The following is a 26,662-nucleotide window of genomic DNA, read 5'->3' as shown; positions in this document are numbered from 1 at the left end:
TGGGGGTTGAGGAAGGTTTCGTTGGTAGCGTGGATAAGTGCTGGTTGGATTGATCAGCTAATCGCGAGATCCGGGGTTGGAGGGGATGCGTCTTACCACGTCGGGCGCGACTATTAACTCGAGGTGTTAGAGCTAATTTTATGCTAGAGATCCTTTTGTCAGAATTTGAGATGGGGAAAAGATTACGAGTTAAAAGAGCTGTGAATGGTGTTAAAAAGGTTGTGAAGGGTCTGGAAGTTGTTATCAAATTGACCAATCAGGGCGCCCGATCTATCTCTACGGTGACTCTTGCATTCCACTTTGACGAGAAGACATGGTTGACTGTGTCATAACGTTGAATAAATTCATAATGACTCACAATACTGCGTAGATTCTAACTCGTTACTTCCATAATATATTCGATCACATTCCATTTCGTCAGGGGTGATCCACATGCTCAACGGCAGTGTTGTCCTCAATCTTGGCAGCATCCATAGATATCTTACCAGTCTCGGGATCCATCAAGCTACCCTTGCGGCTGAGATTCTGGACCATGCCAGGGTTCTCAGCCTTTAGGCGTGCAAAGTTCTTCTCCGCGTCCCAGGTCCAAGGAGTAGGAGCCGCGAACAACAGGTCCATATCCTCCAAAGTGCGCTGGCTACTCTCCGGATACAGAGCCCAGACCATAGGAATCGTGATCACATTGCTTGCGGCAAACACGTACAGTGTCTTCTCGCCAATAGCACTGAACATCACAGGGCACAAAAGAGTCAGCCATCCGTTGCCGATACTCCAGCCAACAACACCCCAAGCATTGCCGCGGGCGCGGACGGCCAGTGGGAAGATCTCGGCAGGGTATAGCCATGGCACGGTCAGCCAGGTGGCACCAAAGGTCGATGTGAAGATGAAAATCATCGAGGCTGCAGCTGCACCGTACGAGGAAGCGGAGATCATGTTGCCGTCCGCCTTGGCGTTGATGGCGAGGCGTGAGAAGCCGCCTGCGAGGAACATGGCAATACCCTGGACTACCGAGCCCCAGTACAAGGTCCATCGACGGCCGATGCGATCCAGAGTGAAGACACAGACGAGAGTGGCAAACTGAATCTGTTAGATGTGGGCTCGAGTCTGGGGTCAGTCGAACGTACCATGTAGAAAATATTATTCAAGCCACTGAGCCACTGGCTCTTGGTTGAGTCGAACCCAGCAATGCTGAAGATAGTGGGTGCATAAACGGTAACACCCGCGATGCCAACCCATTCCTGCATGATTTGCAGCCAGATTACCAGTTGCACGCGACGCCCGATGTGCAAGTCCCCGGACTTGTAGCCGAACAGCATTGAGAGATACGAGTCACCGTGCACAACGGTCTTCTCCATCTCGGCGATGCTCAGAATATCCTGGAACTCGGCTTCCGCCCGAAGACGGTCCTCGGGACTGCTGCCACGCAGACGCTGCAGAATATACCGAGCCTCTTCCTCGCGACCGACCTTGACCAGCCACCGAGGAGACTCGGGGAAAAACCAGACAGAACTGAAAAGAACCAGCAGGAAGATAATCTGGAAGGCGATGGGGAATCTCCAACGGAAAGCGGACTTTCCACCATCGATGAACGACAGGCCGAACTCAAGCCAGTAGGCCAAGACGACACCAAAGATGTTCAAAGTGAATTCGATAGCAATGAACTGTCCGCGCGATGTATGCTCCGCGGTCTCGGTAGCCCAGACAGGAACGATGGCATTCAGAATACCAGTTCCGATACCGTTGACGAACCGGGCGCAAATCATCCAATCGTGGTTCTGGGCAGAGCACTGCAGAGATGCACCGACAGCAGCCCAGGCCGCTCCAACCGCAATGGACTTGATTCTTCCCATGCGATCTCCTAACCATCCGCCGAATAGACCACCGACCAGCGTGCCCAGGTAATAGACGGCGACAATTCCACCCTGCAGCAAGGAATTCGTGACGACGGGAGTCGCCTCACCGTCCACATCTTTCGTATATCCGAATTTCATCAAGTCGATATAGTCCTTGGCGTTATTGACACCAGCCATCATTCCCTGATCATAACCGAAGAAGAGAATAGACAACGCCGCAATGCAGTTAATTGCAATGAGAAGCCTCCGCTTCTCCAACTTGTGGACCACATTCCACCAGGGTATCTTGTCACTCATGATGGCGTCTAGGGCGAACAGCGTGTAACCCGCTTATAGAAAGAGCGAAAAGAGAAGTACAAGATAAGACAGTGATCTATAGCGCGGTTAAAAGAAGTGAAACCCCCCTCTGCCCCGCGGGGTAAAATGGAAAAAGGCAAGAGAAAAGCGATCAGAAGCTGGACGACATTATGGGTCCACCGCGCCCTTTTTAAGAGTGTTCGAGCGGCGCAAGTCCGAGTCGCCATGGCCAAGGTCGGGCACTTCCTTCCCACGACGATCGGCCGGGTCTCGGCCCAGGAACAGCAGGGAGTGGCAGATTTCGGAGTCACATTCCGGCGGGGACAAGAGTCCCAAGAGTCTCAAAGTCATGGGGGCTCTCCAGGTTTCTCCACACGTAGAAAACCGGGTCTGGACAAGCAGATCTTTGCGCTGGATTCCTATAGAAAGTGGGACGGTGGCTCGCTGGCTTGGGCTTCTAAGCGGCCGCTTGTGAAATCGGCAATCCGAGGAACATGGCCCTTGTAGGTTCGCCTCCCCCTGGGTTCTGCACATTGTTGATGACAGGGGCAGACACTGCATCCCGGTATAGTCACTCCACACACTGTGATTGTAATAATGATCGCCTTGAATCACAGCCTCGGTCTGTCTGGATGATTGCAGACCGCGCAGCAGCACCGAATTCCATCCAGTCTCACACCGAGTAGTCAATAGGGCCAAGGCTCGGCCGTGTCTCCACGCAGAACCCGGAGAGGCGAGGCCACCCTATGCACGGGTGTGGTATGCGGAGAAGTCCGTACTTTTTACCCCTGCGCTCGGGAAGCCGCCCCATCTCGGGTAATTAACTGTGTCCCCGGTTATCTGGTTCAAAGGCCAGTCCTGCTCCAATTAACTCTGAAATTGACTTTTGAACATGCCATTGTATTTACCACTTTCAACATTTGACTTTCATTTAACCCGATATGCTCTTTGAGTTTCCCGAATGTGACATTGGGTAGACCAGACGATCTGCAGCCGCTCGGAGGTTCGCCGATCCCCTACCCCAAGCCATACCCCAACCATCTCCAGACTGTACGTCAAAGATATCATTCTAAGTATACCGATTATTGAACAAATGGCATTTGGATATTCGATTTCGAACTTCTTTATCTGGCTAAGCAGTCCCGCGTTTCACTGAATTGGTAGCAGGGCCGGTAGGCTGTCATGTCATGTATTCAACAATCTCTCACGCACCATCCCACACTATATCGTCATTTGGCACCAGATCCGCTGTCTCATAACCCTCAATCTGAGCCATGTAGAGCCTGGTGAAGAGAGAGGCAATCGCCACCTTGAACACGCCAGAGTAAGACAAACTCCGCTTGCCAAGGGTAACATCACCTGCCTTTACAAATGGTAGCGGAGCACCTTCTTTCTTCCAATCCATCACAGAGCTCATGTGTTCCTCATCAACCATGAGACACATGCTTGTGTGGAGACCCGGTTCCAGATCATCCTCAGGTCCATCAACTTCATCAACCTCTGCGCAAATCCGACACGTCAGAGCGACTCCTTCTAGAACTTATCCCACAACTCCTCATCGTCGAAGTAAGTTCGGAAGAGGATAAATCCGAAATCAGGCCACTTTCCCTCTTCCACTGGCTCAATCAATTCTTTGAGATTTGCTGGTAAGGGTTTTTCGTTAGCCTTGCTTGGCTCCGAGGTTGAGGGGAGCTGGGTGGGAGGTGCCCCACTAAGTTCGGCCATGTCTCGGGTAATAATGCCTCGATGATGGTTATAGCCGCACGGTGGTGTATTATTTGTCGAAGCTCCTATCACGTCTTCGCTTTAGCGGCCGATTGGATATCTTTTGGTTGAAGGAATAATGACACAAACCTTTTCAGTCGGAGCTTCATCGTTGGCACGATAAGGCATTGCAAATTTCTCTTCTGAACACCTAGTTGAGGGCACCTCAAGCTAGCTGCATTCATTGCCGTTCAATATGGCTTTACGCGCGATTGGATCCAAAAGATTGATGTGGGAGTTGGAGGCCAGGGAGCCAGGGGGGTGGAAGGGTTTTCATGCTTCGGGAGAGCCAGTGTTCACTTCAATGCTGGGGCTATGTATCGACATGACAGAACAATACACTAGAGGTGCAAACCTTCAAACTTTGAGTGTCTCTTTCTCACCAAAAGGCCCTCCTGGACTGAGAAATTCGTTTGTATAACTCTCACTAATGCCTCTGTGGTTCCAAATGGCAAACGGGGGTTCTATACAGCTTCACCTGAGGAGTTTTTGTACTATGCAAGTTCTCCAAATAAACGTTAACATGGACAAGGTCCACGAAGACAGATTCCAATGTTCCGGAAAAAGTTCTTTAGGAGATCTCATAAGGTTGAGCAGAAGGGCTCGAATTCGTACCAACAAATCTACCTACACGTTTCTCAAATGATACTAGGTAGGCACATATGTTATACCATTGCAATATTTTTCCCGTAACAAACAGTATCTTGTCGAGAGGTTCAAAGACCTTCTCCCGTGGAGGACCAGTAGGCTTTCCGAAAACCACCTGAGCCTCCAGGGTCGATTCCAAGGGGACAATTCCACTGCCCTGAAACCCGTACATCCACCATTGTACTACAGCGCTGTAGACTGAACCCAAGTCCCTCGGCTTCCAACAGTGACCATACGAATAGATGTCGGTATCTATGTTCATTTTCAAATTTCTCCTTGCTTACCTGTAAGTTGGTGGATTCCTCTGGAATGGTTGGGACCTGGTACGTGTCAGATAGTAGCTTCGGAGATGAGCTCTTCGATGCAAGGGTCAAAAATTGTTGATTCGTTTGTTAGAGCGTAGATGGACCGTCCGCCCTTGAGCCCGTCGACGATAGAAGATGCGAGATTATGCACACTGGGCGAATATGATATAAAACAGATTAGACTTGAAATGAAACGGTCTGGATGAGCTTTTATAACCTCCCGAGGTTGCTGCGCTGCCATGGTGGCTTACGCTGTGCTTATGGTCGGGAACCGGACGCCGTCGCTGACAGGGGAAGCTCCACATGAGACTGGCAATGCTGCTGGTCGCGCTCATATCCCCCCATCCTTCAATCCCTTCCTCAACCTTATTCGAGATCATAATACAAGTTTGAGGCCAAATTCGAGAGTCGAAATTGAAAGTGCCGACTGAAGCACAATAGCATTGCCTGCTATCTTTGAATGGATTTGGTAGAGACTTGGGCGATTTCGCTCCGCTCTGACTACAAATATATCATGGAGAATGGATACATATTTGGAAAAGATGAAGACAACCGGGGCAAGAAATTGAGAATAACGGCGCGGAGTTAAGAATGATAACCGCGAATCCCCAGTATATGAAAATCACAGGTGACATGGTATAACGTCATCCCACCATTAGCAAGGACCCATAGCAGTGAGCCTGCAATTACCAACCACGTCCCAGTAACTTATATCACCATGGACTATGTTTCTTGCAGATCGGGCAGCAAATAGATTACTATTTCTCGCTTTGTCGCACGGACAGCTGCGGCCGAGACTTGGCGGGAAAGGGCAGAAAGGATGGCATCCCCAACAGATCTCTTCGGGGAGCGGGACATCCCCGTTTCGGTAAGGTCCGCAAGGAGATAGGATGGGCATACAAGACCAATGCTAGGCGTTCCATAAGCCAGCAATTTTTGCACATACGTATACTGGTGCCAAAATTAACAGTAAACTCCAAAGTATGCGCGCAGCAAATAGCCAAGCAGATACCAACCAGGCCCGCCGAGTGTAACCGTGAGGGGTCGGGCGGAGGCCGGCAAACCTGGCCCAACGGGTAGAAAACCCGCGGGCATTGAGGAGAGTCTGGGGAATCATTTTGACGAACTAACTCTAAAGAGCCACTAGAATAAAGACTCCCCGGGGTCGATCTGGCCGGGCGGGTAGAGGGCGGAAAAGGTGTTTTGGTTCCCGGCGCCCATGACGATCAAGTGACTATATAGACTAGGATTATACCTCGACGTGCAATCCGATTTAGTTACCGATTGAGATGATTCCTTTCAATTGATCTTCAGAGCTATCAAAGCAGAAATCGGCATCGTCGTCCGGCAAAAAGTGAGCGCTTACCGAGTCGAACCGATTCGGCTTACATAACACCAGCGGCGAATCTCAAAATACCGCAAAAGCTCAGTCCTTCTCTTTCCCGGTCAACCTCGAAAACACTCCCCCATTGCGCAACCCTTCCCTCTCCTCCGGACTCCTTGGAGGATTGTCTTTTTATTATAATTTGTTCTTTCTGATACGTTTCCTCTCGTCATGTTCCGCGCCGTCCTTCCCCGTGCTACGCCGCGGGCTGCGCTCCGCGCTGGCCCCAAGGCTTCCAACTTCGCCATTCCCACCTCGCTCTTCATTGGAGTCTCAAAACGCGGCTACGCTGCCGAAGCTGGTGAGTTCTTGCTTGGATCGCTCTCCGATCCTTTTCTACGCTTCCCGGACGCGATTACTGATATCCGGCTCTCCGGGCAACAGGGGATCACGACTTGGTTATCATCGGAGGTGGTGTCGCTGGTTACGTTGCCGCCATCAAGGCTGGCCAGGAGGGCCTGAAGGTGCGATCTGCCCATATCTACAAGCTGTTTGGCGTACCATGACTCCGGACTAACTGACCACCTGGCAGACCGCTTGTATCGAGAAGCGCGGAAAGCTCGGCGGTACCTGCTTGAACGTCGGCTGCATTCCCTCGAAGTCCCTGCTCAACAACTCCCATCTCTACCACCAGATTCTTCACGACACCAAGAAGCGCGGTATCGAGGTTGGCGATGTCAAGCTGAACCTGCAGCAGATGTTGAAGGCCAAAGATATGTCCGTTGACGGCCTCACCAAGGGTGTTGAGTTCCTGCTTAAGAAGAACGGCGTCGACTACATCAAGGGTGCCGGTTCCTTCGTTGACGCCAATACCGTCAAGGTCGACTTGCTCGACGGTGGTGAGCAGACTGTCCGCGGCAAGAACATCCTCATTGCCACCGGCTCCGAGGCCACCCCCTTCCCCGGTCTGAACATCGATGAGAAGCGCATCATCACCAGCACTGGTGCTCTGGCTCTCGAGGAGGTCCCCAAGAAGATGGTTGTCATTGGCGGTGGTATCATTGGCCTCGAGATGGTGGGTCCTGCAATTTTTGCTTTGAAGGTTATTAGCTGACCGCAGTTGAAATATAGGCTTCCGTTTGGTCTCGTCTTGGTTCTGAGGTCACTGTCGTTGAGTTCCTTGGTCAGATCGGTGGCCCCGGTATGGACGCCGAAATCGCCAAGCAGGCCCAGAAGATCCTTGGTAAACAGGGCATCAAGTTCAAGACCAACACCAAGGTCACTAAGGGTGATGACAGCGGCGCTACCGTCTCCCTGAGCGTCGAGGCTGCCAAGGGTGGCAAGGAGGAGACACTGGATGCTGATGTCGTCCTGGTCGCCATCGGCCGCCGCCCGTACACCGAGGGGCTTAACATCGAGAACATCGGTATCGACAAGGACGACCGTGGCCGTCTCGTTATCGACCAGGAGTACCGCACCAAGGTCCCCCATATCCGTGTCATCGGTGATGTGACCTTCGGCCCCATGCTGGCCCACAAGGCCGAGGAGGAGGGCGTTGCCGCTGTCGAGTACATCAAGAAGGGCCATGGCCACGTCAACTACGCCTGCATTCCTAGCGTCATGTACACCCACCCTGAGGTTGCCTGGGTTGGCCAGAATGAGGCCGAGGTCAAGGCCTCCGGCGTCAAGTACAATGTCGGCACCTTCCCCTTCAGCGCCAACTCCCGTGCCAAGACCAACCTCGACACTGAGGGTGTTGTCAAGTTCATCGCCGATGCAGAGACCGACCGTATCCTTGGTGTCCACATCATCGGCCCCGGTGCCGGTGAGATGATCGCTGAGGCCACCCTCGCCATTGAGTACGGTGCCTCCAGCGAGGACGTCGCCCGGACGTGCCACGCCCACCCCACTCTCTCCGAGGCGTTCAAGGAGGCCGCCATGGCCACCTACTCCAAGCCCATCCACTTCTAGACTTGTTGCTGATATCCTTTAAACCCTTGTACTACTTTTTTGGAATTTAGTCTAGCTCAGCTAGCAAACTACATGTAGCATTTCATGTTCTTCATGTTCTTTTCCTTTATTCCGAGTTCCAAAACAAAATAGAATTTCCAAAAGCCATTCCTTGTGCATAGATAGGGTCTTTGAACTCCTCAACGTCTTATTTAAGCCGCACACGATGACAGCCCAGATGCAGAGCTAAAAAAAAATTTAAATCAAATCAAATCCAGGGCGATTTTTCTGTCAAAAAAAATAACTCCGATAGGGGGAATCGAACCCCCGGCTGCCGTGTGAGAGACGGCGATGTTAGCCACTACACCATATCGGATGACTATGTTAAAATCTCCATTTATTGTAATTTTGAACCTTCTCGGTTAGGACCGGTCCCTGTGCGTGCCTGTGCGTGGCTCTATATACATATAGTCTTTGGGTTCCCCTACTCGTCCCTCGTGAGAGCTTTCCCGCCTCTTCTTCATTGCCCAAGTTGATTGGCCCTGAGTTTTCTTTAAGAGCCCCGACGCTTGGTCTGTAAAAAAGTAGTACCGTCCTTGGCCCCCCACGCTCCCTACAGCACCCGATATATAGCCTTTAACATACCACTTACCCTACCCCCCGATACTTCAACCGCTAAACCACAACACATCAAAAAAAGAGTCATGACATCCCAATTCCACACCTTACAGCCAGTAGGACAGGATATCTACTTGTATCAACCCTCACATCCCAGTCCATACCTAAATACGCAGACTCTCCCGCCCTCATAACACTCTGTAAGTGACTCGGAGGCGCAACACCCCAGCATATCCGAGAATACATGAATGGCTATCGATCCCTTCACCCCGAATCCGCCATTCTACTTATCACTACGCGCATGCTGGAAATCTGTGCTCTTCAATTCAGTAGCCTCCACGCGCCATTAGGCCCCGCCCACGATGTGATTCGGCAACTGAGCAGCCCCACCGCAGAGGGGGCTCCTCCTTCTATCATACTGCAGATTTTCTCTCATGGAGGCTGAAACACTACTATCTAGCTAGCAATATCACTACGCACGAATTCGAAGCACCTCTCCTTCGAAATCGGGAAATATCTCGGTGTTGTAATCTTCGATTGTTGTCCCGAGGATACATCCTTTGACCGGGCTTATCAAGCCGCGGCGCTTTCTCTTCCGAGCTCTTTACCAGGCCAACTGTTAAAAAAAGTGTTCCTTTATCCTGTTATTGGGCTTATCAATGGCCCTCAGATGACTGGATGGATGAGCTCTGTTCGGGATTTGCGGAAACAGCTGAATGATCCTCAAGTCTTTGGAATCTCGGCTGTTAGGTTATACTTGTATTCTACAGACGATTGAATGGTTGGGTGGGGGGATGTAGAGTCTCACCAGAGGGAGGCTAAACTTCTCGTGGGACGTGTGGTTGAGGGCATCGCATTTCCGGGTAGTCCGCACTGTGCCTTGTTGAGGGATCATGCTGATCGATATTGGGGGGAGATAGAGAGGTTTTAGATGGAAAGGAGAAGCGAGGAGCCTAAGGTGGTGAGATCTGTTCTGAGCGATCGGCTTCGCAGCCGACTTTAATGAAGGGGGAGAACTCCACACCGCGATTCGTCATAGTCCACAACCTGATGGCTTAAAATGTTTTATAGGTTCTTTTTACTTTCTCGTGTAGGGCTGCCTAGGCGAAACAAGAAGTCATACGCAAATATCCTCTGGTGGATGTAGTCAAAAGTTCATGAATCATTAGAAGTACAGTGAAGCATATCACCCAAAAGCATGAATCACTAATTATCAGACTTCTTTCTCGGCTGCAGTTTCGTGTACTGTATGCACGAAGCCCTGTTCCGTCTCGTGGCTCTGATTCATGTCGAACTCTTTGATAAAGATGCTCAATATAAGATTGATTCCTCCGAAGCCACACATTACCATCCAGATGACCCGGAATGAGTTAACTAGTGCCTGCCGGATCTCAGTCGCCTCAGACGAGCTGGCTGGTAGTTGCTTCAGTAAATCGCCCAAGGTGACCAAGTTCATTGCTTGACCTTGTAATTGACCAAGGGCTTCTTTTGACACGGCAGCTGAGAGGTGCTTTGGAAGCTGATTGCCAAGAATAGCACCGCCAATTGCGACCCCAATTGTCTGTCCCATCGACCTGAAAAATATGTTTAACGTGGCGGCCATGCTGACTTCACGCTGTGGGACGGATGATTGGATTGCGAGAGCAATAGATGGGAACAGGAGCCCAATTCCTAGACCAGACACAGCCTGCAAAAATATCCACTGAGGCACAGTAGTGTTGGCCTTGAGCAAAATGAGTAGCCCACAGCCGAAGCAGATGAGCAGCCAGCCTACCCAGAGTGCCCAGCGATACCGACCTGTGAGACCGACCACAACACCAACGAGGATAGCGCAGGGTACACTTGTAAGCGTCTGTGGAAGCGCAGCAACACCAGCAATCACGGGGCTGTATCCCTTCACTGTCTGGAAATATTCAGGCAGGTAATATACCATACTATAGAGGATAAGGCCATGGAAGGTACTTGCAGTGTAGAGAATACCACAAGTCCAGTTTGATAAGACCCCCGGTGGAATCAAACAAGGCTTCTTGGGCGCAGCAGTAGATTTTGCGATCAAAATCTCGTACACCGCAAAACCAATGAGGCCTACAGCACCGAGAATCAACGGTACGAGGGTATGCCAGCTAGACCAAGGATACTGAATACCACCCCAGGTGATCGGAATCAAGAATGCAGTGATAGAGGCGATGAATAAAAATGAACCGGGATAGTCGAACATATGTAGCGTTTCGGAGAGCGTGCGACGACGGCGAGAAAGACGCAGAAAAAATCCAATTCCAATGACACCGACGGCAACAATGGGTAGATTGATCCAAAAGATCCATGGCCATGACCCCGATTGAGCCAGTGCGCCTCCAATGATAGGGCCTGTAGAGATCCCCACTGCCCAGATCACACTCACAAGCGCATAAAAGCGACCTCGGTCCCGTAATGGGGCCAAATCAGTTATCAGGACGGTTGTAAGTGAAACGATCCCTCCGCCACCGAGACCTTGGACCGTCCGACCTGCTAGCATTGTTGGCCAGTCGCGTGAAACAGCAGAGATGATGGCCCCGACGGCGAATATGAGTAGTGAAGTGAGCATGATTGGCCGCCGACCGAAGGCATCGCTGAGTGTTACCCATATCAGCATTAGGATGGTGCAGGCGAGCAGATAGGAGGTTCCGGCCCAGAAAGCTTCGGTGGTTGATCCCCCTAGATCTCCGGCAATGGTCTATAGAAATGGAGACTTAGCGAAAGTTCCTTCGAGGGAAGGAGTTTTATTGGGGGATACTAGATACCTTCAGGGCAAGAGCTAACATGGTTGCATCGAACGAAGCAGCGAGGTTTGTGGAGGCAATTGCCCAGAATGCAAGCCAAAACTTTAGGCCAAAGGTTGTCTTTTGAGGCTGAGGCTGTGAGTCGCCATTTTGACTTGCCTCAGCTGGAGGCTCGGTGGGTGAGGGGTTGGACTTCATCAGGATGGGAAAGTCGACTTGGCTGTTCTCTCAGAAGCGCTACCAATACGAACAAGAAGTTGAAAAATGGCAATTAACCCGAGTTAAAAGAAACGGAAAAAAGGTATACCCACTTAGCAGGCAACGGATGACCTAAGGCAGGGGTATATCATTCGGAAGTCGGATGTCCGAATACCGAATACCGAATCTGCTTCTCTTTTGTTTAATCAACGCCCAATGTCCAGCATATACAGTAACTTGTTCCAAGACGAATGATCCCCATTTATTAAAGATTTGATACCATGGGTTATAACAGTCTGACCACGGTGTTCCTATGTGCCGTAATACTCGGCCTCACCCGAATCATCTGGCAGTCTATATCTTGGCATCTACGATACCGGCGATTCCATAAAAGCCATGGATGCCAAATTCTTCGTCCAGCACCCTCAAAAGACTCTGTCCTGGGGCTAGATCACTTTTTTCGTCTAGGGAAAGCAGCCCATAATAGCCGATATCTTGAACAGTTCCAGCAATGGTTCCAAGAAGTAGGGCCCACTTTTGGTGTGAATCTGATGGGTGACTATGTAGTTTTCACCAGCGAGCCCAAAAATCTCCACGCCGTTTTATTGATGAAGTTCAAAGAATTTCGAAATGGGTCAACGGTGTGTTTTTGGCCCCCATCTTGATAGTATCCTCCAAGCCCGATGACCGACCGAAAATTGACCGAGGACCGACTACCGAATATACGATCGGTAATTCGATCGTCCCCAAAATCCAAGATGAATTGGAACGAGCTCTCCAGTACGATAGGGGGTCAACATAGAAGCCTCAGATCTACTCATTGAAGTTTCCACAAATCAATCAATTCTGAAAATGCTGGGACTCTACTTGCACATTCTCATCGAGGTCCCTGCCATCTTTGGATTCCAAAGAGCTGAAGAATAAGGCAGTTGATGAAAGCTTCACTGTCAAAAAGTTGGTAAAGACTAAGCCTGGTCTTGTTGATACCCTATGTTGGCAGAACATGCCAGTCTCTCATGGGCTGGGCTCAGAAGATATTCTGGTCGAAGTTAAAGTTGTCGGCATGAATTTAAGGTATGTAACGAGAGCAACAGATCTACGCAATGTGAACCTCTTTGGATCTTTAAAAACAGGATGTTCTCATTAGTACAGGAGTAATCACCGAGAAGTCTTTCATTGGCCGAGGTCTTGGATATGAAGGGAGTGGACTTATCCTGGAAGTTGGAACGGCAGTGAACAAACTTTCACCTGGTGATCGAGTTATTATGAGCTCAAGCGGATCTCTAACTACCACCCAGAAGCTTGATCAGCGTCTCTGTGTCAAGATACTGAACTCCCTGAGCTATGAAGAGGGTGCTACGATGTCGGTAGTCTACTGCACTGCGATCCACTGTCTCCTCGATATCGGTGGCTTGCGCAAGGGGAAATTGGTTCTCATTCATTCCGCAAGTGGAGGTGTTGGTATGGCAGCTCTTTATATTGCGCGGATGGTTGGCGCAGAGGTGAGACTTAGATAACTTCTCCGAAAACAGTATGCTTTCCAGTTTTGCTAATCTCATTACTTGCAGATTTATGCTACCGTTGGAAGTGAAGAGAAACTTCAGGCTCTCATGAGTGTGTCAAATATTCCGTGTAATCGCATCTTCAATTCTCGTACTAAAGAGTTCCTTCCGCGTCTGATGGAAGAAACCAATGGTGTCGGAGTTGATGTGGTGCTGAACTCCCTTTCGGGTGAGCTTTTGCACGCTTCTTGGAAATGTACAGCAGAATTTGGCACATTTGTCGAGATTGGTCGCAGCGACTTTGTTGGTCAAGGTTTTGCTTGATAGGCAACGCTTTGAGCCGAACAGGAGCTTTGTCGGATTCGATCATGTTTTTTTTTATGAAAAGAGACCAAAGAGAATTGAAAGGTATGCTATAGATGTTGTTACGGAAAATAAACAGACTAACTCTTTCCGCGTAGCATCATGGCTCGTGCGATGGACTATTACAAGGCTGGTTTCATCCACCCCATCACGCCGACCAGGACGTTTGAGGCTGTCTCAATTGTTGACGCGATTCTTCATATGCTGCGGGGCCGGCATATGGGTAAGATTGTTATTAACATGCCAGCAAACAGTGCAGATCTTCCAGCCGAGCCCTCTCGGCAAGAATAAGCATTGCGCAACGATAGAGCTTACTTGTTTGTTGAATTTATCACACACGCTTTTCTCAGACATCAAGTAAGTGATGGTAACAAAAATTAAGATTTATCATCCTAATCTATTTTAATTCAGAGTTTTCTATTAATATCGCCCTTTTCAGCATACTGATCTTCTCTAAGGCCGTGGATTGAATATCACGGATAGTCATTTGCCATGACGGCCTCATTTCAGAGGAATCACCTTGGTCCGAAAATGAGGACCTATCACTTTGTTCCAAAAAGCAGTCCATGAAGAGGGCCGGCATATCCGCTGGGGGTCTTTCCAGCGTATTGGTTAGGAGCCTCTTCACTATACACTCATTGAGTTCAACCAAAGTGCTTTCGGCTGAGTTTAAGACCATCGCTATATCGAAGCGAGGGTTGGCACATAATGACACCGCGCCCATTTGGATACGTGGGAGGAACGAGTGAATGTATCGAATTGCGTGATCCAAAGAGCCTTTGTCAGATCTCGCAATGATACGGTTGAAGCATTCGAGCATCGAGCAAAGAGAGCCTAGAAGCCTTAGGTAGCATGATAGCAGAAGCAAATCATCTCCCAGATAGGTGAGAAACCCAGACGATGCTGGATTAGATGCCCCATTGGCAAGAGAGGTCTCGAATCCTGTGAAAGCATGGATATTGCCAGATGTATCCAGCTCCGTCCTTCGTTGGGAGGTATCCCCGATGAGAAGGAGGAGTTGCATGGAGAGATCAAACGTCTCTTCAAACGAACAAGCAGGTTGCAGTTTTGGACGTCTCCATTCAGCGGTCGCACCGAGATTCGTGTTCAAACCTGACTCCACAAAGTCCACAAAGCCTTTCTCGCACGCCGGATTGAACACTAAAATAGCTCTTTGATTTTTGCCCACTTTCGCGTTGAGATTGAACAACGCTTCAACCCATTTATTCTCTGGGTCTTCTTCGATATTGCTCAGGTATGGTCGATCCTCGTGATTGTCGTGTAGCGAAACTTGCTCATTGGTCCATTCGCTCACCAGCTCCATAGGTACTGATGCCGGATCAAATATACCATTCTGAGTCTCCAGTAGGTTTATCTCTGTCGGCCCCACACCAGGATTGCAGCATATATGCTGGGATGAAGGCAGTGAACTGTTGACAGCCGAGAATATGAGATCATGATCGAAGTTGAGGGTGTCCAACGAAGGCGTGGAATTAAGCCCTGCATGACTTTTGTGTATGTGCGCTGAAAAAGGGTACATGTATTAATATTGATCGACAGTTCATTTGGAGATATCACTCACCTCCAAGGCTTTCCTTCCCATGGCTAGACCCCTCTGAAGACATTTCTCTTGAGCCAGTGTGACTGTTGCAGGACGAAAATTCATCTGGCGATACTCCCTCCCTCCTCTGTATCGACTTCTTTCCTTGTCGACTTCGTTTCGAAGGCCTTGTCACGCACTGAGCCCCAGCCCGAGCACAGCGAACGCATCGTTTCTGTCCACGAAGCTGGACACATCGAAGCTTCTGCGCGTGGCAGCGATAGCATGCGGACTGCGGGGTTTCTTCTAGTCCGTTATCCATGGCGTCCATGCAAAATTCAATGACAGCCCGGATCGACCTTGGCTTGTGACGACTCTCTTCAGCATGTGAACGACAGATTTCCAAGGTTGCTTGCTTCAGTTTCCTACCGCGACCATGGATGTTTATACGTAGTTGACATGTAGCGTCGCCATTGAAACCCCTTGACGTCGCTAGACTGTGCCATTTGGCCCCGACGGGAGTCCTATGGGACCTGGCTAGACCTGGCACTCACCCGCCCCGCGGGTCCAATGTCAGGAACCTCCACCCGCACCTCCAAGGGTCAGGGTCCAACCTCACCGACCCGCATAAAATACACTTTACCTATTCAGAACACACCTTACTATTTAGGATAGATGACTAAGTGGATTGACACCTAAAATATTATTTTCCCCCTAAAACTAGTCACGTGGGGACCCTGAGGGTTACCCTCGGATGTTAGACCCTTCACCCGCTAAGAGGCAGTCCCTGCCATGGATGTCTAGGCATCGCCATTGAAATTACCGCTAGGCTCAATCTAGCATAGTCAATGGCGACGGGACACCTATACAGTATGTCAGAAGTGGTGGTAATCAGATAAGAGAGATAAATGAAATGTTTGTTGAGGATAAGTCTAAGATGATCCTCGGCACCTAAATGTAAGCTTTTTGCCGTAGGGGAATTTTCCAACAAGGTAGCATGTCAGGAGACTATTCTCACGGGGGCCCCCGTTCGAACCCGACAAGAGGCCAACGCATTTGAGGGCTAGAGGTCCCCTGGTCAGGATATGCACGCTAGTCGGACCATCCCTGTACAAAAAGAGGGGGTGAAAGCGACAGAACCATCTGAGGGACCGAGGGTACGGAGGTCGATTTCAAAGTCTTTCGATTTTTGCTTTTTTGGGACTTTTGTAGATTACTAGCGTCGTTTCCGCTATACAGTGACGCAGCAAAAGTATTAACACCCCCCTGGACCCACGCCTACACCGCCCTCTCACCGCCTACCTAGGAACACGCTAGTAGTAGCTCAATAATCTCGCGTTTTTGCGCGTTATTCTGTTTATACCTCCTGAATCTCCTTATTTTGCTATCTATTATGGCACCGCGGTCTGAATTGACACCTGCGCTACGTGAGCGTATATGTGAGCTGTCCCAAGCTGCGGGATGGGGCTATAAACGTATTCAAAAGCGCTATCCTTGGGTCTCTCTTTCTAGTATACGCTATACTATTAAAAAGGACCGCGAACGACTCGATGGTGTCTCTAAACCACGCTCTGGACGCCCACGGAAGCTTGATGAAGCTGATCGTGAGCGTTTGTTAAACGCTATTGAGGAAAATCCTAAGATTACCCGCGTTGATTTGCTTGCAAATGTGTCGAATAAGGTTAGCTATATTCCTTTAGTTTTAAATGCTTACTGACCTAAATTTTTGGTTAAATATGACTCGATCCGACGCCTTTTAAACGCCGAGAATATGCGAAAGTGGCGCTGTAGCTGGCGGCCCTATTTGACCGAACAAAATGCGCTAAAACGGCTTCAATGGGCGCATCGCTATCGACACTTTATTGCTGAAGATTGGGCTCGTGTCTATTGGTCTGACGAATGTACAATTGAGCGCGGTATTGGTGTTCGTCGTGAATGGACTTTTATTCGCCCTCGAGATCAGCCTAAGGAGAGACAATGTCAAGGTCTTCCTATAAAAGGAAACCAAGTTAAGCAGATGTTTTGGGGGGCTTTTTCTGGCAGCACACGACGCACTGGCCTTATCCCTCTATTTGGAAACCCTAAAGCACCTCGCGGAGGCGTTGATCGCTTTATTATTCGAGATTTATATCTCCGAATGCTGCCTACATTAATGAATCATGAGGGTGGTATCTTTCAGCATAATAATGCGCCTACACATACTGCACACGTTGTCCGCGATACTCTACGCGAGCTAGGAATTGAGGTAATGGAATGGCCGCCTCATTCGCCTGATTTAAACCCTATTGAGAACCTATGGGCGCTCTTGAAGGCTAAAATCTATGAGTTACGGCCGGATCTTATTGATATGCGTAATAATAGCGCGTCCTACGCTATTCTAGTGGAGACAGCACAGATAGCATGGGAAGAACTAGAAATACAGCACCTAACGCATCTATCTGAGACGATGCCGCACCGGGTGGAAGCTATTATTGAGAGCCAGGGCTGGTATACGCCCTACTAGATAGAAATTCATGGAGTTTTAGGCCGGCAGAATATTAGGTAATAAGGGGGGGGTGGGTCTAGGGGGGTGTTAATACTTTTGCTGTGTCACTGTACAACCCCTTATTGCCCCGCTCTTGCTATAATCTCTCTTTTACCTGAATATAGCTCTGATTTAGCTATCAGCAAAAAGGTCAAATACGACGTTGCTACACGCACTGCTTCTATTATGATAGGCGTCTTCGGTATGTCGCCTCTCGCAATCTCCGACCTAATTGATATCCCTACTGAGACGGTCAAAGCAATCTATAATGGTGCTGTCGAGCGCGGTTTTGACCCCCTACGACGATCTTTTTCCTTGATTGACGCCTATATCGCTGATGCCTCTCGCTCTAGTAGACCAAAAAAGCAGACCGCTAAGTTCAATACTACGGTGCTCGCTAAGGTATGCCTAGATCGCTATAGACGTGAGAAAACCTGCGCGGATATAGCTAGCGAGCTTCACGATATCTCGGTTACTACTGTTTGGCGTGTGCTGCGTAATGCTGGTCTTAAAAAGACAAAATCTATATGAAAACCCAGTTTAATAGCGCGTATACGCGCTGATCGTCTTGCCTGGTGTCTTACACACCGACACTGGACTCTTGAAGACTAAGTCTAAGACGATCCATGGCACCTACATGTAGGCTTTTTGCCGTAGGGGGAGGGGGGTATTGGTTTTCAACATGCCTTAGGGTCCTATGCATTAGGCCGTCCTAAGAGCAAATATTTAAGCTTACTACCCTTCCGTAGAGGTTGACTACTACTATAGTGTATTAACTGACCCCTAGTAATAGAGAAGAGAAATATGAGAGAAAGAGAGAGAGAGAGAGAGAGAGAGAGAGAGAGATACGTCACCTTGGGATTGACAATATGGTAAGATATAGCTCTTGCCATATTAACCCACATCATATCTCATTCGAGATCAGGGAAATAGGCATATCCAAGTGGAATGAATCCAATATTAAAATACTCCAGCAAAAATTGCGGCAAGTAGTACGCAGGAGGTGAAGTAGACATCTATCACTACCTCTTCTTGGAGAGCTTATAGACGCCTAATTATGGTATAAACAGCTAGTCCAAAACTTTTGAAATCCAAACAAAGTCCATTCACAACTCTAGTTAAATAAATATTGAATTTACTCCTTGAAATCCGTGTGGAGCAATAATTCAATTCTCGGACTCTCTCGTTTGATTCTTCACAACCCCTTGCTTCTTGAAACAGACTATTGTCTCTTTCGGCTTCTATGAGCGCATCATCAATCGGGAATTACGTTTAAACGTACTCAAATCAAGCCGACAGAAGTTGGTCTCTCGTGGGAGCTTGGCCAAAGGTATTCGAGAACCTCAACTTAGAGATCACCGGTGATCCCATGTCCGGTGTGGCGAAAGGAGCCTTTTGTGGCCCGGGGAGGATTCACCCCACTACTAGAACTCGCAGCCATGCTGGTGTGACATACTACAACGAGGAGGTGGCCAAGCGATCAAACCTCCGCGTCATCACGGAAGCTTTTGTGGAGATGCTTGTTCTTGAAAACACCAGTGACGAGAATGTTGTGGCTGCTGGGGTTCAGTTCATTGGCAAGGATGGCATCCAGCAAACGGTAGCAGCCAAGCGTGAGGTTATTCTAGCCGCAGGTGCACTTAAGACACCGCACTTGCTGGAGCTGTCCGGTATTGGCAACGGTTCTCTTCTTCGGTCCCATGGCATTGAGCCGATTGTGGATAATGACAACGTTGGAGAGAACCTTCAAGAACACGACTTTGTCCCGTTCAGCTGGGAGGCCGCTGATGGGCAGCCTGCCGGCGAAGCACTGCGAATTCCCGAGGTCGCAGCCGCCGCCATGGCAGCTTGGCAAGAATCAGGGGCAGGTCCACTTGGCCTCTGTCCTCTGCCGTCCTCGTATACAAGTCTCAGGGACCTCAAAAACAGCGACTTGAAATCCCTCATTGATCAGTATTTGCAGGAGAAAGACCCTCTCCCAAGAATAACTGCACAGTACGAAGTGCTTCGTCAGATTCTCGAAGACGAGGATGAACCAACAGGTCAATACACCTTGGCACCATTCCAGATCTTGCCGGATAAAGGACCGAGCCCCAAGGGAATTATGGAATGCTAGAGCCGGAGAATTTCATAAGCATCGTTTCAGTTTTAAACCGTCCTTTCTCGCGCGGTAATGTTCATCTCACCTCCTCCGATCCCGAGGCAAATCCGAGATTTGATCCGCGCTTCTTCTCTCATCCGCTAGACCTGGAGCTTCACGCGCGTCATGTTCGCTGGCTAGAAACTCTTGCGTGGACTCAGCCGATGGCTTCTCTTCTCAAGGCAGATGGCTGGCGCTTACAGAACTCCTCGCGGGATATCACTCTTGAAACAGCTCGAGAATTGGCTCGGGATCGGATTATTGCCCACTACCATGTATCTGGGACCGCTGCGATGATGCCGCGTGAGAAGGGGGGTGTTGTTGATTCCCGTCTCAAGGTTTATGGCATACAGAATCTGCGGGTGGTTGATACTAGTATCATCCCTCTGATTCCCCGTGGCAATATTCAGACCACTGTGTTTGCTGTTGCAGAAAAAGCCGCAGACATCATTGTGGCCGACTTTTGAGCTATAACACAGCATCAAATGTTGTGAGTGCTGTGGTGCCTGTGGGTAGGATCTGGGTTAAAACAAGCACTATTTCGGGGCGACGTTTATTCAAACCATGAAGCACGTTTCCTGCATTGAACGATTATTAACTCTTTAACAACAGTTTTCGAGTATATACTAACTGCAAGTAGGACCTTGTTGGATGTATGCCCATTGTATTACTCGTCGATAAACGAGAGACAGCTGTCCTATCTGCCCATTGGACTCTCTGGACAGCCCAAATCCGCCTAATGGCCTAGATTCTGCCGAGGTCTAATTCCGCGTGATAGGTTATTGAAGTTGTAGTAACCGCTGCTAATACCACTAGCCACTCAAACTCTCCTCAACCTGCCATTATTTCACATTGCTATAAACACTTTGGCTAAAGTTGCTGGGTGCAACATGATTGCAGGGAATTCCAGAACTGCTTTCACCAATAATGTTCGCACACTGGAAAACTTCATACTGCAAAGGTGTTCCATATGCAGGCAGTCCTTTTGTCTGATTCACACTGCGCAGATTCACATTCTCAAATGTGATATTTGGACAAGGGTGTGCTTCAGAACAGTAAATTGATGCAGCAATATTGTACCGTGAGGTGCCGGTGATATTCGTCCACGTCACATCTTCTATCCGCATCTTCGACGTATTGCAGTACTTGCTATCGGCCTCGGGGTAAATGCATTGGGAGATCTGGATAGGCAGACCCGCGTTCTCCAGCTCGAAGTTGCGGAACGTGATGTTCTTGATTAAACCGTGACCGCCGCCTCCACCGTCCCCATTCGAGGTTCCGTTGAGCCAGACACCCTGCCAGGTCTTGATATAGGCACCGTCCATGCAGTTCAGGCACTTGACATCTTCGAAGGTGATATTGATATTGTAGTCTGGCATATTAGGATACTGGCCCACAGACCCAATAGCCATACCAACGGAATGGTGACAGGTTACGTTTTTGACGAAAAGGTTGGTAGTATTTCCCTTGGCAGCAATGCAGTCATCACCATTGGTAATAGTCGCATTCTCGACGAGAAGAATGTCGCTGTTCCAAGAGTCATAGCCATCCGTATTAGTGGTATCCCATTGATTATCGCTCGTAGCATTCACAAAGAAGTTGGTGATCGAGACGTTCTTGCTCTGCCAGACGAACGTTGCCCAGAACTGAGGCTGGATGATCGTCAAATGGTCTGCCAGTAGATTTGTCGAATTAAAGAAAGTGATGCTGATCGGACGTCCAGGCTGATTGGCACCATTCCTATTCTCGGTGTACCAGGCCTGTCCATTCCCATTGTACCAGCCCCCCTCACCGCGTAGGGTGACGTTGGTGCCTCCGAAGAGCCAGGCTGTGGATTGGTTCTGTAGAACCACCGAGTAGGAGTGAGAACGCCAGTAGGATATGTCGTCAGAGAAGCTCAGCTCACCACGGAGCAAGACTTCGCAGTTGACGAGGTTAGTTGTGTTCAGAACAGAATTGATATGGAACGTGTGATTCGAAAAAATCACCGTTCCATCGGTTCCGCAGAGATCAAAGGCTTGGTGAATCGACGATGCATCGTCGACTGCTGACCCATTATGGGCTAGAGACTGGGGATATATAATGCATGTGGAGTTGTCATGGACCACGTAAGATGCCACCGCAGTTGCCCAGATGAGGAGAACCCAAGGCTTCATGACGGGGTAATTGATGAGTTTTGTTTGATAACTTCCAAATAAGTGAATGAATATCGTGGTTGTTGTAGTACAGATGTTTCTGAAAGCAAATAGGAGGTCATGATTGCGATCTATACACTTGAAGATGTTAACGAGGAGTGATTTTCACCACTCATGGCGGCATCTGTGCGCAACAACTGTGTTACATCGTTCCCCATAGTTTCCGAGAAGCAATTGCCGGTGGCACCGGCTTATATAACAGTATAGGGCGGTTATTGAACAGACTCTCTGAAGAAGCCGATCTCTCGCTCAAGCCTTTCGGAAGCGGGGTGTGTCTGTGAGGGGTGGCGGACGATCGGCACACCCGCCAACGGGGTAAGGAAGATCATAATCTGTATTGCCAGCGATGGAACGGGTATTTGGGGAGCTTTATCCTAAAGGGGAACCAGGCTATAGATGTTGCCTTTATAGTTTTGGTCTACGAGGTTATGGTTGCAGCCAGCGATCGGTCTTCCCCGCAACCTGTCTTTCGAGGTTCCCGGCGAATATACCAAATTCGGCCCCAATTTGGCCCCAAGTCGATATATTTGTGCTGCTCAGAGTGAAACAAGCGCCAGGTGGCAACGAGTGAGGTCGTAACACGGAAATATACATAAGCTTGCCTTGCGCCATAGGGCCTCCACGATAACTCGGAAGATATCTTGAAGCGTCCATTCCATTCCCGTGTCCTAATAATGGCCCTGATTACAAGAATTATTTCTTTCGCATTAGCTTTTACTTTGGTCTTAGCAGATGCGTCATCATATCAAGAGAACGCAATTTGCACCTGGTACAGAATATCCCCTACTTCCTGGAATTATATGGGCATTCTTGGATTGACCGTTTCTTGAAGCGACCAGATGATGCGCTACTATCAAACATCCAATCAAGGTCTTTGGGGCGACAATGCCTGGTGGCAGTCAGCGATTCTGATGACTTCTCTTGCGGATATTTCTTCACTTGATTCCGGTTACAACGGAACTTACTTTGGCACCTATGCCACGACCTATACCAAAGCCCCAACCTATGGTGGCTACAGTGGCTTCATCGACTCTTACGATGACGATGAGGGCTGGTGGGGTATCGCATGGATGACAGTATACGATCTGACCAAAAGTCCCGACTATCTGAACCTGGCGATCAGCCTCTACAATGATATTTCCAAATATAAGTCACCGTGTGGAGGCATCTACTGGGAAAAGGGAGGCACATATCTTGCATCTATTGCTAACGGTAAAACTACATTGAATATTATCTGCACAGAAGGCTAATCTGATTATTAGAGCTATACATTACATTGGCTGCAGGATTAGCCAATCGTGTTTCTATGGACCAGAAGCAGAGTTATCTCGATTCTGCAATGTCAGTCTGGGACTGGTTCTTCAATGTTGGTGTGATCGGTGACGACTGGCTTGTTGTGGATGGAGTTGATGTGACCACTTGTCAAGTCAACAATACTGCTAAATGGTCATACAACCAAGGAGTTATCCTCTCCGCTGCAGTGGAGCTTCATGCTGCCACCGGAAATTCCACCTATCTTGATCTTGCAGGTAACATTGCTCAGGCCACGACCGCAAAAGGCTCTACATTTACAGGCAATAACGGAGTGATCACCGACTGTGCCTCCGGTTGCGACGATGACTCGGCCATGTTCAAAGGCCCTCTATTCCGAGGCCTGCGTCAACTTCAACTAGCTGATCCACATGATGATTGGGTTAGCTGGCTTACTACAAACGCTCAGGCAGTCTGGCACAATGATTTGAATATAACAAATGTTAACGGACTTTCCGAATGCAATACGGGCTATGATTTCAATGGACCGATGAGTCCTGTTAATGAGATAACTCAAGGCGCCGCGTTAGACGCTCTTGTTGCCGCCTGGGCTGTTACATCCTAGATCTTCACCAAAGTGCATGACTTTCTGTTCATGGCTTATTTCTCGATAATATAGTTAGTTACCAAGGTACTTGAAATATACTATTTATCACTTCCGGTAGATGTTAGGTCCCCTGTAGCGGCTGCTGGGAATACATCAGGAACACACCCTACTCGGGCACTATTGCCCAAGCCGTTGCCTCCCTTTAAAACACCTCCCTTATCAAAGTCACCCGTTGGCTCTTCGCCATTACGCTTCCAAGTGTTTTGACCGCTGCTGATGACTTACCTGTCGTGGTCACTGACTGTCTTCGGTTGATTACACAGGAAACGGGCTATCCGCTCACGGTCCTCCAAGTTGAGGCATTGTTCCCCGAACTAGGAATTTATTCTCTTATGTCTCTTGTGCTGGCTGAGAAATTCCGGAGTGAGTTGGGATTGGAGGTCAGAAGTTCTTTATTTTTAGAATGTCCTGCTGTGAAGGAGTGCAAGGGTTAGATCAAGCAGTATTGCTGGATGTAAAGACAGAATGAGAATAAAGTTTTATTATCATCAAGCACAGGAGCAATTTAACTCCAAGTATAAAAATCAATACATCCCAGACTATCCTAGCCAGTATATTGCATCATTTGTAATTTGCTGTAATCTCTCTCGCATGAGGTTTCCCAATGCCGGTAAAAAGTCTAGTGGGATATCGTTGCCCTCAGGAAGATGTTGTTTACCTTCTGCATCTCCACTATACCGCTCGGTGAATTGCAAAACCAACTTGGCCAACTTAGAAAGCTCTCCCAATACCCGTATAGCCACGGCTTCATTTTCCTGCGGCCCCTGAGCCGTTGCTCCATGATCCCAAAGACCTGTCTGGTCCAGCACTGCTAGGGTATTTTTGTCGCGAACATATTTGGCGATTGTCATAGAGTGAATATCAATGATAGTCATGGAGATGGCATAAATCAACATGCCAATTTCAGCGCGCTCAGAGCAAGGACATATCAAAATGGTGCAGAGACGGCGAAGCACAGAGGTGATGGTCTGTGCTGTCGAGTTAAGTAGACTAGAATTTACCGGAGATGAGCGCCTGAGTTGCTCGGCCGGAACTTCCAATTCGGAGAACAGGTCCATGGCGACCAACACGCAGTCTAGATAGACCTTGTGCCTATGCTCTTCGGCCACATTGCCTTCTGGTCGTTGTGTCCCGGAGGATGTATCCTGTCGACTGAGTCTGAGATTGGCGGTGGAGCTATTGCGGCTCGCATCGACATGGGTAGACGACATATTGAACCGAGAGAATAGTCTATCTCCCTCATCTACAAATCGGGTCACCTTTATGGGTTTGATAGAAGGTGGCCGATCTGGTTCTTTGCCTTCCTTTTCTGCCGCTGAAGGTTCTTTCGATCGGTATGGTCGTCCAACCCTTCGTGAAGGGCTATAGAGACATGAATATCCCGCCTTTGCGCACCGCGTACAGGACGGTTTTTCTTTTGTACAGCGTATTTTGGAGGAGGAGCAATTGTCACAAGAGTCCTTGAGCTTTTGAGATTGCGAAGATGTAGGACGCGGGGCCGCCGCAGTTGATGTTGGCGACAACTGAGATTGTGTGGGTTCCATGTTTCTGGGGTCTTCACTGGCCATAACTTATGGTCAAATTGAAGGATGTTGCAGAGGCAAGCGGCTATCTAGCATTTGAAGAGGTGGTATAAGCAGCCACTTTTCGGATAAGACTATTGACCGGTCTGAATTTCACTAACCTACTCGAGGATGTAGCTCAAGCTTTATGCCCCTCTTTTCATCCCCAATAACGATACACGAATTAAGCCACTTTTCCAATACACAGCCAACCTGCGGGGCTGAAAGGTGGTGAATGATAGAGATAAAATGGTTTGGTATCGCAGAATACGTGACAGCGAAGTAAGCTTATATCAGCTTATGAGTAAGAAAGTCTCTATGCAACAAAAGCTGAGAAAATTCAAGTCCCTGGCGCCATGTGGGTAATACAGGCCCCACACGCTAACTTGAGCTGAGACATGGCACAAGCGATGCTACGTTCCTTGGACCCCCCGAGGAAATTAGGGTTTGGTCGCCGAGTTGACTTATGAGAAACGGCCAAACGAATAGGGTATCAAAGGCAAGAAAGAAGACTATAGATTATAGAGCTGATCATTCGGAGAAAAGAAGCAAAAAAAATAAAATATCAGCGACCTAGCCACGGGGCACAATCCTCCCTTCTATCCCGCTACTATCGCTAAAAGAAGCCCATTCTTTGTGGCCTGGCCTAGCTAGATCGGAACCAGTTTAGCGGCAGCTTAGGCGATGGAACCTAACCTGTGGGTGTGAAAGATGGCCAGGCCTCTGTGCCTACGTGGCTAGTTTAGGGCGGTACGATACGGGTATTCAGCATTGACCCCAATGCAAAACATATGGAAAACTGGTATGGGATTAGCCGGAACACGTCGTAACGGAGCCCGCGACTGCACGCGTCGTACTGCGCCCCACTATCAACAACCAATCCCCACTGGGTGGACACTGTAGAGCGTATCGGCCCTCTCATAGGTAGCTCTTCAATCATCTCAATTGCTTCCCTCAGTAACTAGATTCGTTTATCCTTGGAAACGAAAATGGCTAATGTCGGCTGAAACCTGTCATTTCACCATGCCATATATACTATCTTGAGCTGCACCCTCCTGGCCTGCGACATGCAGACCTCGGTCAGCGCTGCCCAACATATCATACCCTCATTTTCATAAACTGGGGATCCACACCTCTTCCCTATATTTCGCCTGCCGCGACTTTTCTTCGTTCAGCCCTGTCGCCAAGAAATCTAAGGTCTC

The 26,662-nt window shown here is 49.0% G+C and overlaps 12 protein-coding genes across 12 annotated transcripts; 4 read left to right on the top strand and 8 right to left on the bottom strand.

Moving 5' to 3' along the window:
• Nucleotides 1–417: 417 nt before the first annotated feature.
• On the bottom strand, nucleotides 418–2,150 carry N7498_007158 (uncharacterized protein; the record flags this gene model as incomplete). Its single annotated transcript, XM_058454220.1, has 2 exons — nucleotides 418–1,077; nucleotides 1,125–2,150. 2 exons carry the CDS (start codon nucleotides 2,148–2,150, stop codon nucleotides 418–420), a joined length of 1,686 nt encoding a protein of 561 aa, XP_058306469.1.
• A 168-nt stretch (nucleotides 2,151–2,318) lies between these two features.
• Nucleotides 2,319–2,501, bottom strand: N7498_007157 (uncharacterized protein; the record flags this gene model as incomplete). Its single annotated transcript, XM_058454219.1, has 1 exon — nucleotides 2,319–2,501. The coding sequence occupies one exon, from the start codon at nucleotides 2,499–2,501 to the stop codon at nucleotides 2,319–2,321; it is 183 nt and encodes a 60-aa protein (XP_058306468.1).
• A 781-nt stretch (nucleotides 2,502–3,282) lies between these two features.
• N7498_007156 (uncharacterized protein) lies at nucleotides 3,283–3,594 on the bottom strand (the record flags this gene model as incomplete). The annotated part of the gene is made up of 2 exons (XM_058454218.1): nucleotides 3,283–3,302; nucleotides 3,363–3,594. 2 exons carry the CDS (start codon nucleotides 3,592–3,594, stop codon nucleotides 3,283–3,285), a joined length of 252 nt encoding a protein of 83 aa, XP_058306467.1.
• Nucleotides 3,595–3,683: 89 nt separating this feature from the next.
• On the bottom strand, nucleotides 3,684–3,875 carry N7498_007155 (uncharacterized protein; the record flags this gene model as incomplete). Its single annotated transcript, XM_058454217.1, has 1 exon — nucleotides 3,684–3,875. The coding sequence occupies one exon, from the start codon at nucleotides 3,873–3,875 to the stop codon at nucleotides 3,684–3,686; it is 192 nt and encodes a 63-aa protein (XP_058306466.1).
• A 2,426-nt stretch (nucleotides 3,876–6,301) lies between these two features.
• Nucleotides 6,302–8,162, top strand: N7498_007154 (dihydrolipoyl dehydrogenase; the record flags this gene model as incomplete). Its single annotated transcript, XM_058454216.1, has 4 exons — nucleotides 6,302–6,552; nucleotides 6,636–6,715; nucleotides 6,784–7,266; nucleotides 7,323–8,162. The coding sequence occupies exons 1-4, from the start codon at nucleotides 6,423–6,425 to the stop codon at nucleotides 8,160–8,162; spliced, it is 1,533 nt and encodes a 510-aa protein (XP_058306465.1). The 5' UTR covers nucleotides 6,302–6,422.
• A 1,810-nt stretch (nucleotides 8,163–9,972) lies between these two features.
• N7498_007153 (uncharacterized protein) lies at nucleotides 9,973–11,716 on the bottom strand (the record flags this gene model as incomplete). The annotated part of the gene is made up of 2 exons (XM_058454215.1): nucleotides 9,973–11,472; nucleotides 11,540–11,716. The coding sequence occupies 2 exons, from the start codon at nucleotides 11,714–11,716 to the stop codon at nucleotides 9,973–9,975; spliced, it is 1,677 nt and encodes a 558-aa protein (XP_058306464.1).
• A 1,003-nt stretch (nucleotides 11,717–12,719) lies between these two features.
• N7498_007152 (uncharacterized protein) lies at nucleotides 12,720–13,872 on the top strand (the record flags this gene model as incomplete). Its single annotated transcript, XM_058454214.1, has 5 exons — nucleotides 12,720–12,790; nucleotides 12,864–13,218; nucleotides 13,285–13,447; nucleotides 13,515–13,626; nucleotides 13,680–13,872. The coding sequence occupies 5 exons, from the start codon at nucleotides 12,720–12,722 to the stop codon at nucleotides 13,870–13,872; spliced, it is 894 nt and encodes a 297-aa protein (XP_058306463.1).
• Nucleotides 13,873–13,978: 106 nt separating this feature from the next.
• On the bottom strand, nucleotides 13,979–14,905 carry N7498_007151 (uncharacterized protein; the record flags this gene model as incomplete). Its single annotated transcript, XM_058454213.1, has 1 exon — nucleotides 13,979–14,905. The coding sequence occupies one exon, from the start codon at nucleotides 14,903–14,905 to the stop codon at nucleotides 13,979–13,981; it is 927 nt and encodes a 308-aa protein (XP_058306462.1).
• Nucleotides 14,906–19,014: 4,109 nt separating this feature from the next.
• On the top strand, nucleotides 19,015–20,252 carry N7498_007150 (GMC family oxidoreductase; the record flags this gene model as incomplete). Its single annotated transcript, XM_058454212.1, has 2 exons — nucleotides 19,015–19,687; nucleotides 19,744–20,252. The coding sequence occupies 2 exons, from the start codon at nucleotides 19,015–19,017 to the stop codon at nucleotides 20,250–20,252; spliced, it is 1,182 nt and encodes a 393-aa protein (XP_058306461.1).
• Nucleotides 20,253–20,627: 375 nt separating this feature from the next.
• Nucleotides 20,628–21,941, bottom strand: N7498_007149 (exo-polygalacturonase; the record flags this gene model as incomplete). The annotated part of the gene is made up of 1 exon (XM_058454211.1): nucleotides 20,628–21,941. One exon carries the CDS (start codon nucleotides 21,939–21,941, stop codon nucleotides 20,628–20,630), a length of 1,314 nt encoding a protein of 437 aa, XP_058306460.1.
• Nucleotides 21,942–22,819: 878 nt separating this feature from the next.
• Nucleotides 22,820–23,856, top strand: N7498_007148 (uncharacterized protein; the record flags this gene model as incomplete). Its single annotated transcript, XM_058454210.1, has 2 exons — nucleotides 22,820–23,192; nucleotides 23,243–23,856. 2 exons carry the CDS (start codon nucleotides 22,820–22,822, stop codon nucleotides 23,854–23,856), a joined length of 987 nt encoding a protein of 328 aa, XP_058306459.1.
• A 581-nt stretch (nucleotides 23,857–24,437) lies between these two features.
• Nucleotides 24,438–25,109, bottom strand: N7498_007147 (uncharacterized protein; the record flags this gene model as incomplete). The annotated part of the gene is made up of 1 exon (XM_058454209.1): nucleotides 24,438–25,109. The coding sequence occupies one exon, from the start codon at nucleotides 25,107–25,109 to the stop codon at nucleotides 24,438–24,440; it is 672 nt and encodes a 223-aa protein (XP_058306458.1).
• Nucleotides 25,110–26,662: the final 1,553 nt, after the last annotated feature.

This window comes from Penicillium cinerascens (genome assembly GCF_028974065.1).
Source record: "Penicillium cinerascens strain IBT 15544 chromosome Unknown contig_9_segment0_segment0, whole genome shotgun sequence".
Lineage (NCBI taxonomy): Eukaryota > Fungi > Ascomycota > Eurotiomycetes > Eurotiales > Aspergillaceae > Penicillium > Penicillium cinerascens.
The sequence above is the reverse complement of the archived record's forward strand: the minus strand, read 5'-3'. Positions and strand labels throughout refer to the sequence as shown.